The sequence below is a fragment of the Pseudophryne corroboree genome, chromosome 6 (assembly GCF_028390025.1).
Source record: "Pseudophryne corroboree isolate aPseCor3 chromosome 6, aPseCor3.hap2, whole genome shotgun sequence".
NCBI classification, from domain to species: Eukaryota; Metazoa; Chordata; class Amphibia; order Anura; family Myobatrachidae; genus Pseudophryne; species Pseudophryne corroboree.
In genome coordinates, this window is record NC_086449.1 from 517,099,234 (window position 1) to 517,112,706 (window position 13,473).

The following is a 13,473-nucleotide window of genomic DNA, read 5'->3' on the forward strand; positions in this document are numbered from 1 at the left end:
TGCTGTTGATATATTCTAAACGGTATGTGATCTATAGATCTACAGTTTCTAGTTAGACAGTCAATAGGTCGACACCAAAGAGTGAACATGCATTAGGTCAACAGTGCTTATGGTCAACAGGTACAGAAGGTCAACAGGTTCAAAAGGTCTTTATACCAATGGTCGACACACATAAGGTCAATATGAGGTTTTTTTTCATTTACATTTTTTTTTTACTTTTTCCCATTTTACCATCCATGTGGATTACAATTGGGAATAGTAATCTGTGCTGAGCGCAGCGGTAGCAGATTGAGGCACCTTGGTGGTCATTCCGAGTAGTTCGCTCTCTAGCAGTTTTTAGCAGCCGTGCAAACGCTAAACCGCCTCCCACTGGGAGTGTATTTTAGCTTAGCAGAAGTGCGAACGAAAGGATCGCACAGCGGCTACAAAATTATTTTGTGCAGTTTCAGAGTAGCTCCAGACCTACTCAGCGCTTGCGATCACTTCAGACTCTTCAGTACCTGTTTTGACGTCACGAACACGCCCTGCGTTTGCCCAGCCACGCCTGCGTTTTTCCGAAAACTCCCTGAAAACGGTCAGTTGACACCCAGAAACGCCCTCTTCCTGTCAATCACTCTGCGGCCAGCAGTGCGACTGAAAAGCTTCGCTAGACCTTGTGTGAAATGACATCGCTCATTATAATAGTACGACGCACGTGTGCATTGCGCCGCATACGCATGCGCAGAAGTGCCTTTTTTTGCCTGATCGCTGCACAGTGAACAAAAGCAGCTAGCGAACAACTCGGAATGACCCCCCTTGCCCAACGCGGTGCACTATTTGGGGGTCCAAGTGCTTAGATAGCAAAAACGACACAAAAACATTCTAAAATGTTGTGTCAACTTTTTTCTGTATCTACCATTTTCCATGTCGACCTTTTCATGTGTTGACCTTTTGTACCTGTCGACCTTTTCCAGTGTCGACCTTTCATAGGTCAACCTAATGACTATGTTGATCTTTTGTCCATGACGACCTTTTCACTGTCGATATATAGTGTCGACCTATTGATTGTAGACCTTCTTACTGTATATCTATTGAACCGTAACCATTCTTAACTCTTTCCTTTACCCAAACTTCCCCCAAGAAACATGGCCTTTTGGCAGAATAAAATAAATATTGTAAATCTAAGGGGGCCTACACACAATATTTCTACCTATATGGACGATATAGTCCATATCGGTAGAAAACACTGTGTGTATTCACCTTGCGCTGGTGATGCGCGGTCCCGCGGGATCAGCATAGCAAAGAAATATAGTGGGTGCAGGCAGGGCCGATACTGACTATGGGGTCTATTCAATGCATGTCAGATCCTCTCCGACGGAGTGGATCCGACAATGCAGTGTTCATTGTTATTCAAACTCAGTATGTGTTCAAATTCAGTATTTACGAGCAAATCCGACAGGTTTTGCCCATTTCCGACAATGCTGATCCGACTTTTTTTAAGGTTGGATTGACATTGTTGAAATGGGACTAAAACCTGTCGGATTTGGCTGCAAATCCGACAAAACAAGTGGATCCACGGGTAATCCAGACAAGTCGAAAAAACGTCAGGACCACTGAATAGGTCGGATCATGATTCAACCTAAAAAAGTCAGAAACTGCCGTCTTTCCTACGGCAGTTCCGATTTCAATTGAATAGACCCCTATATCGGAGGTTCATGCCTCTGGGCGTCAATATACAGATGGATCCTCCGTTATCCAGACTCCATCTGTGATTAGGCACGCCCGCCTGAGTGCGCCTAGTCACTGTGAGCGTCTCCGTCTGGACTGGTGCCCGCGCGCCATGAATGAAGAGCGCCACTTGAATGAAGAGCGTCTCCGTCTGGGCAGGCGCACATGCACTCCCGGCGTGATGGATCACCTAGTAACGGCAGGGTGAAATGACGGAGGCTCCATCTGTAGTCAGTATCGGCCATTGCGCGGTGCAGCACCATGTGTACGTGGCTTAAGACAGTCACCCTCCATTTTTTCCAAATAATAAAAATCTTGTAAATCTTAACTTCAATTTTCAATGGTGCCCCCTTTCAATCTGCTACTTGGGAATCACACTTATAGAATTTGCTGCACTATATAAGAAACTGTTAATAAATAAATAAATAAATATTTCAGATTACAGCCAAATCTTTTTTGCTAACTACCCCTTTCTGCTATCAAACAACACTTGAACTGGTCCTCTTTATATATCATGTTATGTAGAACTAGCACTGTAAAAATGAATGTGTTGCCTCAGTTGCTGTGTCTGTTTCAGACACTCTCAATTCCAACTTCTTTTCTGCAATCGATATGGGGCATATGCATCAAAACTTGGAGAGTGATACAGTGGAGAGAGATAAAGTACAAACCAATCAGCTCCTGTGTTTGAAAAATGACAGGAGCTGATTGGTTGGTAGCTTATCTCTCTCCACGTTATCATTCTCTAAGCATTGATGCATATGCCCCTATGTGTCATTGGATGGGATGCATCAAAGCTTATTTTGCTGTCAGACCTCCTAAAAGGACGTTCTCTGAGGTCTGACCACGTTTCACATATGCACCAAGCTCCGGAATGCATTACACTGGTCTATGGGCTTCGTACTTTGCACTGAGAGGGATCCAATCTCAGTTTCCCAGGTGGCGCGTGGGTCACTAACCTGGAAGGGCCCACACTGCTTAAAACTTCATGCATACGGCGTTAATAAACATTGATATGCATGTGGTCATTAGCAGGATGCATCAAATTCAAAATACGATGCTTCATGTATCCTGCCTCTACTTGGAGTAGCAATCATCCTACAAACAAAAGAACACGTCTAGCCAGATACTCGGCCAACCTACCAAAAGTTGAAAATTACTATTTTGCCACTCAACTCAGCCATATTTTATTCTTAGAATGCAGTTCAGTGTTCCAAAAAGTGAGCTGACATAGAGGATTTATTTGCCAATGTCAAGGCAACAGGGAGTGTGAGTCTAACCATGGCTTCCCAGGACTCACAGACCAGAGTTAGGCTATTGCCTCTGCCCCATCCACCTTTAATTTGGGATAAGGATAAAATACTTCATCTAGCACTGTACCATTCACCACTGCCACTACACTGGAACTAATCACTCTTCGCCTTGAGTAACAAGTCACTGTATACACAAACTTGGATAGAGGGTAAATTTGCTACAAATTCTTTCATAGATGTATGGGTAAGTTATAGCCCTCAATATGCTCTCTGGTTTACTACATTCTGCTGAAAAGCTTCATCTAATGCACATATAATCCTCTAAACATCGATCCTCAACATAGGGGGTTATTCATACCTGATCTCTGTTGTGCGAATTCGCAAGCCGGCTGATTACTGATCGACAACAGATCGTAGTACTCATGCACAAGGCAAAACAGCAACAAAATATCCAGCAACTGTTTTGATCGCTAGCCGTACGCAAGGTGATTGACAGGAAGCAGGCATTTGCGGGTGGTAACTGGCCATTTTCTGGAAGTTCCAGGAAAAATGCAGGCGTGACAAAGCGTTTTCAGGGAGGGTGTTCGGCGTCAGCTCCGGCCCCGATCAGCCTGATTCTATTGCACTGTACGAGTTAGTCCTGGGCTACTACTACTACAGACTGCACAGACTCGAAAAATAATTCGATGGTGATTGAGTTGCAAACGGATTTGCAGCTGACCGGCGATCACTGAGATTTTCGCAAGCCTTACGCAGACTTGCATGGGGCGGGTTTTCACTCTGTCTGGGTGGCAGCTATCTGATCACAGACCTCTGCAAATTCGCAGAGGAGCGATCAGGTCTGAATAGTCCCCTCAATTCTAAAAGATGTATACATTATAATCCTGAAGAAGGTGGAGCTATATCCTATTATAAAACACCATCATCTCATCAACCTCCTTGTTGACAGATCCGTTTGAACAAGCATGGGAACAAAACTTTGGAATCTCATTAAATGAGGAAGGATGGCAGCTGATCTGTCAGCTTACAGTTTGGTCATTATACAACACAGTGGCAAATGAAAATGCCAGCAAGCTATACACCAGATGGTACATGGTTGGCACTCCAAGAATGTGGTAATAGCCAGGATACGGCATGCTGTGACCATGGAGTATATAACCAGTCAAACAGTTCCATAACGTGTGGGGCCCTTGGTGTATTCTCAATGGCAGAAGCCCCTTTACATTCAGATTCAACTATGACCTTCAACTCTTACCTCACTGTTTGTTTCCTACTCAGTACTGACTGTCCAATTGGTTAACTTTAACAACTACTAAAAGTTAGAATCCCCTTAATACCTCATTCACTTCGCATATCCTTTCATCCTTTCACCGAGGGGCTAATCTGCCATCAGCCATCTTGATATTTTAATTTTACCCCAACCTCCCCGCCCATTGAAACCTGGAGTAGACCTAGCACTTATCAATGTAGGGTTGAAGGATGGAGGAAACATTACTTTTTGTATCCGCTACCAGGTGAATTAGCCCCCATTGAACATGATATAGTGGAGACCTGCCCAGCACATTTAATTCTTGTGTTGGTAGTAGGTTTAGGGGTGCTATTTATTTATTTATTTTAAACAGTGGTGTGCCAGAGATTTTAACACTCATTTTAATGGGCTGCTAAAGGAACCTGTATATGGACCCAAGAGACCTCCTTTATAAACGTATGGGGGTATCACTTTTATACAGCAAACAGAATTAAAGGTGCTGCCCCATATTGTGTACTCTAAAGGACTGCACCCACCCACACCATCTTTCTTCCCTCTTTGTGCTGCCGCTTAAAGAGCCACTAAGGAACAGCAGCAGGAGCCAGAGTGGGAAGCATCCGGGTACCAGTGGAAAGTTGATAAATAAAAGACCCCCCACTGACCTTTAGAGAGAGGGTGCTGGGGTAATAGAGCAGCATGAATGAACTGCGCTGTGCTGTGCATCCTGTCAGATCATCCGACAGCTGAGAGAGGTGAGCCGGAGGGAGGCAGCAGAGTGGGTGGCACTGGGTAGACGCTAGAATCAAGTTGGAGAAAGGACATCTGATGTCAGAGGGAGGAGCCATGACACCAGGGGGAGGAGCTAGGCCAGCAGGATAGTTCTTCTATTATCCACGCCAACAACTACTCCCTTTAGTAACCAGGTGGCAAGCAAAGCGAGCCTGTGAGGGTACATTTTGGGTACCCTGTTCTGGCATGGCTCCTTCCCCTGGTGATGTCAGAGGTCCTTTCTCCAAATTGGTTTTAGCCATAACCGGTGGCACTGTGTAAGGTAGCCAGGGGCTGATTGGCACTGTATTGAGCCGTCCAATGTGAAAGGAGGGAGGTGCGGCTTGCCTGACAAGTGGGCAGAGCAAAAGGCAGATCTGTCAATAGCTGAGACAGACCTGGGCCAGAGCAGGGAAGGAGGGGGGAGGATTTTTCCCTTATGTGACAGCCTGGAGGTCCAGCCATACACAGTAAGAGCACATGGGGAAGGCAGCGCTGCTGATGATGGTGGCGGCACATATACAGGTGGACGATCGAGAGTGGATGTTGATGGTGCACATGCAGGGCAAGTGCGCTGTGTGCTAAGCACAGTCCGCACCACTCTAGTTACAGCCCTGCTTTAAAAAATCTATGTAATTTGTTTTAGACTAAAAAAGGATTTCATAATACTTGCTGGATGTTTAGTATATCACAATAATTTTAAGAATTTCTTGTGCCATATGGAAAAGTGGAAAAATATGTGTTTGGAGATTTGTTGAATAAGCAATTGTATTTCATAGTTGGTGTGTAGAGTATTGCCATAATTCAGACCGCTTATTGAGATATTTGTTATAATGAAAAAAATGTTTTGAAAGTCTGGGTGAGGTGAGCAGAAACAAAACTTTATCAATTTGTTTACATTAATATTACATAAAATACATCTGCCAAAGCTATCACACTACATACAACTTTTAAATATGTATAATGGTAATGATATAGCATATGCAAAACTCTGTAATCAGAGTAACTCAGGGGGTAATTCCAAGTTGATCGCAGCAGGATTTTTTTTAGCAGTTGGGCAAAACCATGTGCACTGCAGGGGAGGCAGATAAAACATGTGCAGAGAGAGTTAGATTTGGGTGGGTTATTTTATTTCTGTGCAGGGTAAATACTGGCTGCTTTATTTTTACACTGCAAATTAGATTGCAGATTGAACACACCACACCCAAATCTAACTCTCTCTGCACATGTTATATCTGCCTCCCCTGCAGTGCACATGGTTTTGCTCAACTGCTAACATAATTCCTGCTGCGATCAACTTGGAATTACCCCCTCAGTGCAATGTAGAGAGAAGTGTAGCTTTCAGTATCAGGGGCAGTTTAGAGTAAAAGCCAAATAAACTCAGAGAATAAAGAGAGCTGTTCTACTTTTGGGGGTCATTCCGAGTTGTTCGCTCGTTATTTTTTTCTCGCAACGGAGCGATTAGTCGCTAATGCGCATGCGCAATGTCCGCAGTGCGACTGCGCCAAGTAAATTTGCTATGCAGTTAGGTATTTTACTCACGGCATTACGAGTTTTTTTCTTCGTTCTGGTGATCGTAATGTGATTGACAGGAAGTGGGTGTTTCTGGGCGGAAACTGGCCATTTTATGGGTGTGTGTGAAAAAACGCTACCGTTTCTGGGAAAAACGCGGGAGTGGCTGGAGAAACGGAGGAGTGTCTGGGCGAACGCTGGGTGTGTTTGTGACGTCAAACCAGGAACGAAACTGACTGAACTGATCGCAGATGCCGAGTAAGTCTGGAGCTACTCAGAAACTGCTAAGAAGTGTCTATTCGCAATTCTGCTAATCTTTCGTTCGCAATTTTACTATGCTAAGATTCACTCCCAGTAGGCGGCGGCTTAGCGTGTGCAATGCTGCTAAAAGCAGCTTGCGAGCGAACAACTCGGAATGACCCCCTTTATGCAGTCAGGTAAAATGACAAATTACTACTTTTTACAAGGATATGTGATTGTAACTATTGCTTTGTTAGTGACACATTTTCTTTCGATTGACTGTGCATGCACTGAGACACTCACTTTGTACATCTTTGGATACAACCAACGAATGCACTTTCAAAACATGCAGCAGCTCCATGCTGTGTGCAGCATCTCCATCAGAGTATGGAATCTAATTTAAGCTATTAAGCATCCGTTTTTGCAACCAGTTATGAAACACACCCGTGATATGACACTCCCATACCATACTCCTAAGGCATCTCTATGTGTCTGAATAGCCATCTACCAGTCACCGCCCAGGAATGCCCAATATATTTCCATAACTTTTATGGGTCAGCGTGTCTCGGTCAATCCTGCAACTCTGTGCATACACACTATGGGATTAGGGTTGCCATCTCTCCCGGATTTCCAGAATTCGCCAGGATTTGGTGGCAATCCTCCAGGAGGCTTTACCCCTCACCCGGATTCTGGGATTCTCCCGGAATAAGGGGACCTGGAAGTGGAGGCGGGTCTGGGAGCACGCTGGTGCGTTATCACCTTTCACTTCACCAGGCTTAATAAATCTGACCCAATTTCTCTTACTTCCCGATATGTTAGGAAGATGAAATTTAACATAGATATTCTGCAGGTGTGAAATAGGAAAACAACGTAATTAGAATTTAGAATATCATTTAGAATATCACCTTCCAATTTGTCACTTCACCAGGCTTAATAAATCAGCCCCTTAGTCAGAGCCGGCCATAGGCATAGGCAAACTAGGCAATTGTCTAGGTCATTTGATATGTCTAGGGGCATCAGCAGCTTCTGCTGATTAAAATGATATGCGGCATGCCTATATTCTGTATGTAGCATTTCATATGCAGATACAGCCACAGTCTCACACAGTATATTGGCATGCTGCATATCAGTTTAATCAGCAGAAGCTGCTTGTGCATCCTAGCCACATAGCAATGCAAATAAGATGCATTTTCATTAAAAAAAAAAGTGCCCGACGTTAGCATTGATGCAAGATTTGTGAGGACACATCTGTATCCAAGCAGAGGCAGAGGTCACAGTGTTAGTGGAAGTGTGAGTGCTGTGTGCATGTGAGTGGGTTGGTTGTGCAGTAGTGTTCAGAATATGTGTAAGGAGCATTATGTGTGTCATGTAAAAATGCTTTAATAATGTGCAACATATGTGTAAAGGGCCACTATGTGTGTCATTATGTGTATAAGGGCATTAATAATGTGCGGCATATGTGTAATAGGGTACTACTGTATGTGTGTCATTATGTGTATAGGGGCACTAATAATGTGCAGCAAATGTGTAGGGGGCACTATGTGTGTCATTATGTGTATGAGGGTATTAATAATGTGCGGCATATGTGTAAGGGACATTATGTGTAAAAGGGCATTAATAAAGGTTGTCATAATGTGTAAGGCGCATTATGTTTATAAGGACATTTGTCTCATATGTGTAAGGGGCATTACTGTGTGGAATGTGTGTAAATGCATTACTAATGTGTGGCATTATGTGTATAAGGTGCTCTACTATGTGGCGTTGCGTATAGAAAGGGCACTACTGTGTCGTCTAATGTGAATAAAGAGCAATAAGGTGTGGTGTAATGTGAATAAGGAGCAATTCAGTGTGATGTCATGTGAATAAGGGGCTCTACTGTGAGGAGTAACGTTTATAAGGTAAAGTGATACTACTGTGGGATGTAATATGAATTATGGACACTATCGCAAGATAAAATGTGAATAAAGTTGCAGCACTGTGTGGCGTAATTGGAATTGGGGTTACTATTGTGTGGCCATGCCTCTTCCCAGCAAGAAGATGCCCCTTTTTGGGCTGTGCGTCAAATGTGCGAACTGTTCCTATTTAAAATATAGGGGGTACAAGGACTGCTATGGGTGAGGAGTGATGGTGCTGGGAAAGAGGTGCAAGGTCAGAGGCAGAACCAGCGGTGGTGCTAGGGAGCACCAGCCAAAATCTTGCCTAGGGCATCATATTGGTTAGGGCCGGCTCTGCCCTTAGTGATGAGTGAGTGAGTGAGTGAGTGAGTGAGTGAGTGAGTGACTGAGGGCTTTCACATTTATATGTACAGTATAGATAATGGATATTGTACAATTCTGATGAAAGCATATAATGTAATTTATTGTTTTTGGTGTTACCGTAATGGAATGGAATGACAACAGAATTATGGGCAAATGTAGCTACAGAGATATTGGTGTAAATGTAATAACCTGTGATTTGCAGGCATCGGCAAGATCCCTGCAAGTCTGCCCAATGTTTTTAGAGTGCCAATTATTTAAAAGGAAAAAACCTGGTCACAGACTATTACATTACACCACTGTGTGTTATTTGCATTTTATAATACTTATTGTTTCTTTTTTATTTCTTTTTTACAGAGAGCTTTCTCATTTACCATGACCAGAAGGATATATGTATTGTTAGGAGTAAGGTTGTGACCTTTGGGAAATGTAATGTGACACAACGCAGCCAGCATTGGAAATGGACAGAAGATGGAAGGTTGTTTCATGTGAAATCTTCCACGTGTCTTAGTGTCTCACTCTCTTCTGCGTCACATTTTCGCCCAGCTATTTTGACAGACTGTGCTAAGGCTCGCCGCTGGACATGCTATGAAGATGAGGGGCTCCTCGAATTTGCAAATACTACTCTGTTCCTGAGAAAACAGGGAATGAGGGTTGTAGTTAAAATGGGAACAAAATATCCCAATACCTGGAAAAGAATTGAAGTGAATGAAAAGGGAGTTGCTGTTTATGAAAATATATGTTTAAAGAAAGGTGAGTTAAATGAGCTAGACTGAGATACTGTAGATACTAGTACTGTATATATATATATATATATATATATATATATATATATACTGTATGGTAGACAAGCTGCTCTGTTGTGGGTTTAAATAATAAGTAGTCACTGTACATTTATTAAAGACACAATGCAACAATAAATCGCATACCAGCCATAAGTCATATTCACGACCAGAACTTCTGAATATGTCTGTGCTGATACCCACTGTTATCCTCCGCATGAATATCTACACAGTGACTACTGTGTGGTTACTGAGGCCTGTGTGTGGACCCTTTATGTGTGGGGAGACTATGAGGGACCCTAGGTATCTTTGTACAGCTAAGAAATCACACTCAGGCTGTTACAGTATTTGATGCAAAATAAAATAATAATTTTGTTTATAACCGAATCACTAGTCACCACCTATTAGGAAATAAAAAAGTCTAACCAGACTCTAGTCAGCAGCAGTGACAGAACTTCCAAGTGGTGCAATATTATGCTGTGTGTCCCCTCCCTTCTAGGCCACAACCTGAGTTAATAATATGACACTTAGTAATGCACCGCACGTCTGCCATGAAATGCAGACAGCATCACAGTGTTTAATAATAATCTGTGCCCCCTTCAGTCAAATAATAATAATCATAATCTGTGCCTCCTTTAATAAAATAATAATGGGCTGCTGGTAGAGGGTACCATGGGACAGGCAGAGGGTGATAGGGAAAGGCAGAGGATGATGGGAAGAGGCAGAGGATGATAGGAAGAGGCAGAGGATGATGGGCAGAAGGTGAAACTGAGAGGCAGAGGCTGACATACACACTTGCCAGAGTGTTGGTGATGGGAGATTTTGGGGAGCCATGCTGGAGATGTTACTGATGACGCATGGGAGCATGCAGTGTATACACACTGGACGATTTTCACGATGTGTCATTCCGATCTGCCGGAATAGGCCACATCGTTAGCAATGTCATATAGTCATTACTGTGCAGTCGCCCCAGAGATAATTTACCAGTGGCTACCATCACTACCACGGGTGGTCTAGGCCACTTGGGAAATGGTGGTGGTGGGGGGGGGTTATCTTTCTGGGATACAGCTGATTATACTCATTCATATTGTTTCCACCAGATACAACATTAGGCGGTGTACACACTAGAACGATCTCACTACGATATATCATTTTTGGGCAAATGGGAACAACAAATCAGCCGGATAGTTCAGTGTGTCCCCACGAATGTGTGCTGCTATGGGTCGCATGCAACATTTTTTGGTTGGCCAACCAGAAGATATTGTGTACAATGCCATGCTACTGAATGCAGCATGACATTGTATATCATGCAAGTGTGTATGCATAGCACAATGCAGGTTCCAGTCGCACATTGGATCGTCTGGGAACACATCGCCCTGATGTGTACCCGGTCTTATCCAAAGCCCTGGCATTTGGCTGGTTGCATTGGACCATTCTTTCACAGGCAGAGCATTTCTTAATGGAATAAAAGTCTCTCCTCTCACGCCTCTCGTCTCTTCCCTACTCCCTCCAGTGCCTCCTCTCTCCTGCCCGACACCAGCATTTGCTGCCTCCCCTCCTTCCTCACAATTCTCCCGCACCAACCGCCACCTGCTTCCTACTGTCACTTACCCTACCAACTGACACTGCTCATGTGATGTCTTCCTAATTTCTTCAGCAGAAGCAGAGGCTGCTGGGAATTGTAGTCCGTGGTGTGTCTGTGTAACGGAATGCACATACACTGCAGCACAATGCTCAGTGTGGAACTAATCCTTCACATAGCAGGGCATTACACTGTTAATGTAGCTTCCATCCTCCTAGACAGACGTAGGAGCTGCGTCCTGGCCAAAGGCACCGCTTGCATACCCCCTCCCTATGGGCTGTTTCACACGAGGCGGTTTTGCCCTGATGGCAAAAAGCCGGACTAACTTTGTCCGGCTTTTTGTCATCCGGCAGAGTCTTTTACACACAGCGGCTTTGAGCCGTGTGTAATGCTGTGCGCATGCGCAGACACGGCTTGAATAAAAACCGTTGAGTGTGTGAAAGCTCTCATTCACACACACGGTTCACTGCTTGCAAGGACGGCACGGCCACTTTTCAGTGGATATTTCCGGCTGCAACCCAGCAGCCGTGCCGGGGCCGTGCCGTGTGAAAGCACCCTACACTTTACATTCTTAATTACAATACCGGCACGGGAAAATGCCATTCGGCTTTTTCCCGGACAGCAAATAGCCCTATGGCTTCCCTGTGCTTTACTGCCTTTAATCGCAGCTGCTGTCCCAGCAAGAGATCAAATGTAAATAACTCAGAAAGAAGGTACCTTACTGTGCTATATAGAAGAATAAGGAATGTTCACCATGCCTACTAGTAAATAGGGGGTGGTCTTCAGGTTGCCGACTGTCGGGATCCCGGCGCACAGTATACCGGCACCGGAATCCCGACAGCCGGCATACTGACAGTTTTTCTCCCTCGTGGGGGTCCACGACCCCCCTGGAGGGAGAATAAATAGCGTGGTGTGCGTAGCGTACCACCAAGCCCGCAGCGTGGCGAGTGCAGCGAGCCGGCAAGGGGCTCATTTGCGCTTGCCACGCAGTCGGTATGCCGGTGGTCGGGCTTCCGGCGCCCGTATGCTGGTCGCCGGGAGCCAGGCCGCCGGCATACCATACCACACCCGTAAATAGGCGTATACAAAACTCAGAACTTTGATGTTTTTCTTTTCATGCAGCAGCAAAAATGAATGTCAAAATTACTACAGTACATACTATAGGTCAAAGTTAATAAATGGGGATCACTTGTATGAATTAAAGAAAGGTACAAATAACAACATCACGTTTTCCCAAATGGATATTAAGAACAGGAGTTCTATATACTGGTGATAGAAGAAAGGACGTGCTTTGTTTATGATGCCCTGTCATATGACTGCTATGACAGGTAACTTACTATATAAATGTAAGCAAAATGAAAACATACCTATATATAATCAGCGGGTGTAGTACGGTATGCCGGCGCTCGGGCTCCCGGCGACCAGCATACCGGAGCCGGGAGCCTGACCGCCGGCATACCGTCAGCGTGGCGAGTGCAAAGGAGCCTCTTGTGGGCTCGCTGCGCTCGCCACGCTGCGGGCACGGTGGCAAGCTACGCGCGCCACACTATTTTATTCTCCCTCCAGGGAGAATAGCTGTCATGAGGGAGAATAGCTGTCGGTATGCCGGGTGTCGGGATTCCGGCGCCGGTATACTGTGCGCCGGGATCCCGACATTTGGCATACTGAAGAACACCCATAATCAGCATATCACAAGTTTAGTAGTGAAAATGATAATAACTTTATACAGATATTAGTTACAGAAAAGTCAATGGGCAAAGTATATGTGTAATATAAATTTAGCATTTTGATATCAGAATGTGCTCATTATACATTTTATTAATCTACCCAAGGGATCCAAAAGACACTTTCTCCACCTTTTGGATCATTCTTCTGTCGTCATCTAAATATGGCTTTAGCAGTCTCCATAGAAACCTATGTGGGATGTTGTAGATGTGAACATACACAATGTCAGCTGCACTGCCCCTTTCTTACATCCTAGGGAGACCTTATTTTTGTGGCTATCCCCTCCAAAGATAGTTTGTTTAATATTGCTAAATATGTATATATATATGTGTGTAAAAATATCCTGTGTATTATTACAAAATATGGCTGTGGTACCACAGCTCTTCTAAATTGCAAGAAG

The 13,473-nt window shown here is 44.3% G+C and overlaps 1 protein-coding gene across 1 annotated transcript in view; it reads left to right on the forward strand.

Annotated features, from left to right (window-relative positions):
- PTPRB (protein tyrosine phosphatase receptor type B) overlaps nt 1-13,473 on the forward strand; it is a 146,110-nt gene that overhangs the window by 14,514 nt on the left and 118,123 nt on the right. The window contains exon 2 of the mRNA XM_063927468.1: nt 9,342-9,737. Coding sequence (XP_063783538.1) covers nt 9,342-9,737 — 396 coding nt within the window. The remainder of the gene's footprint in view (nt 1-9,341; nt 9,738-13,473) is intronic.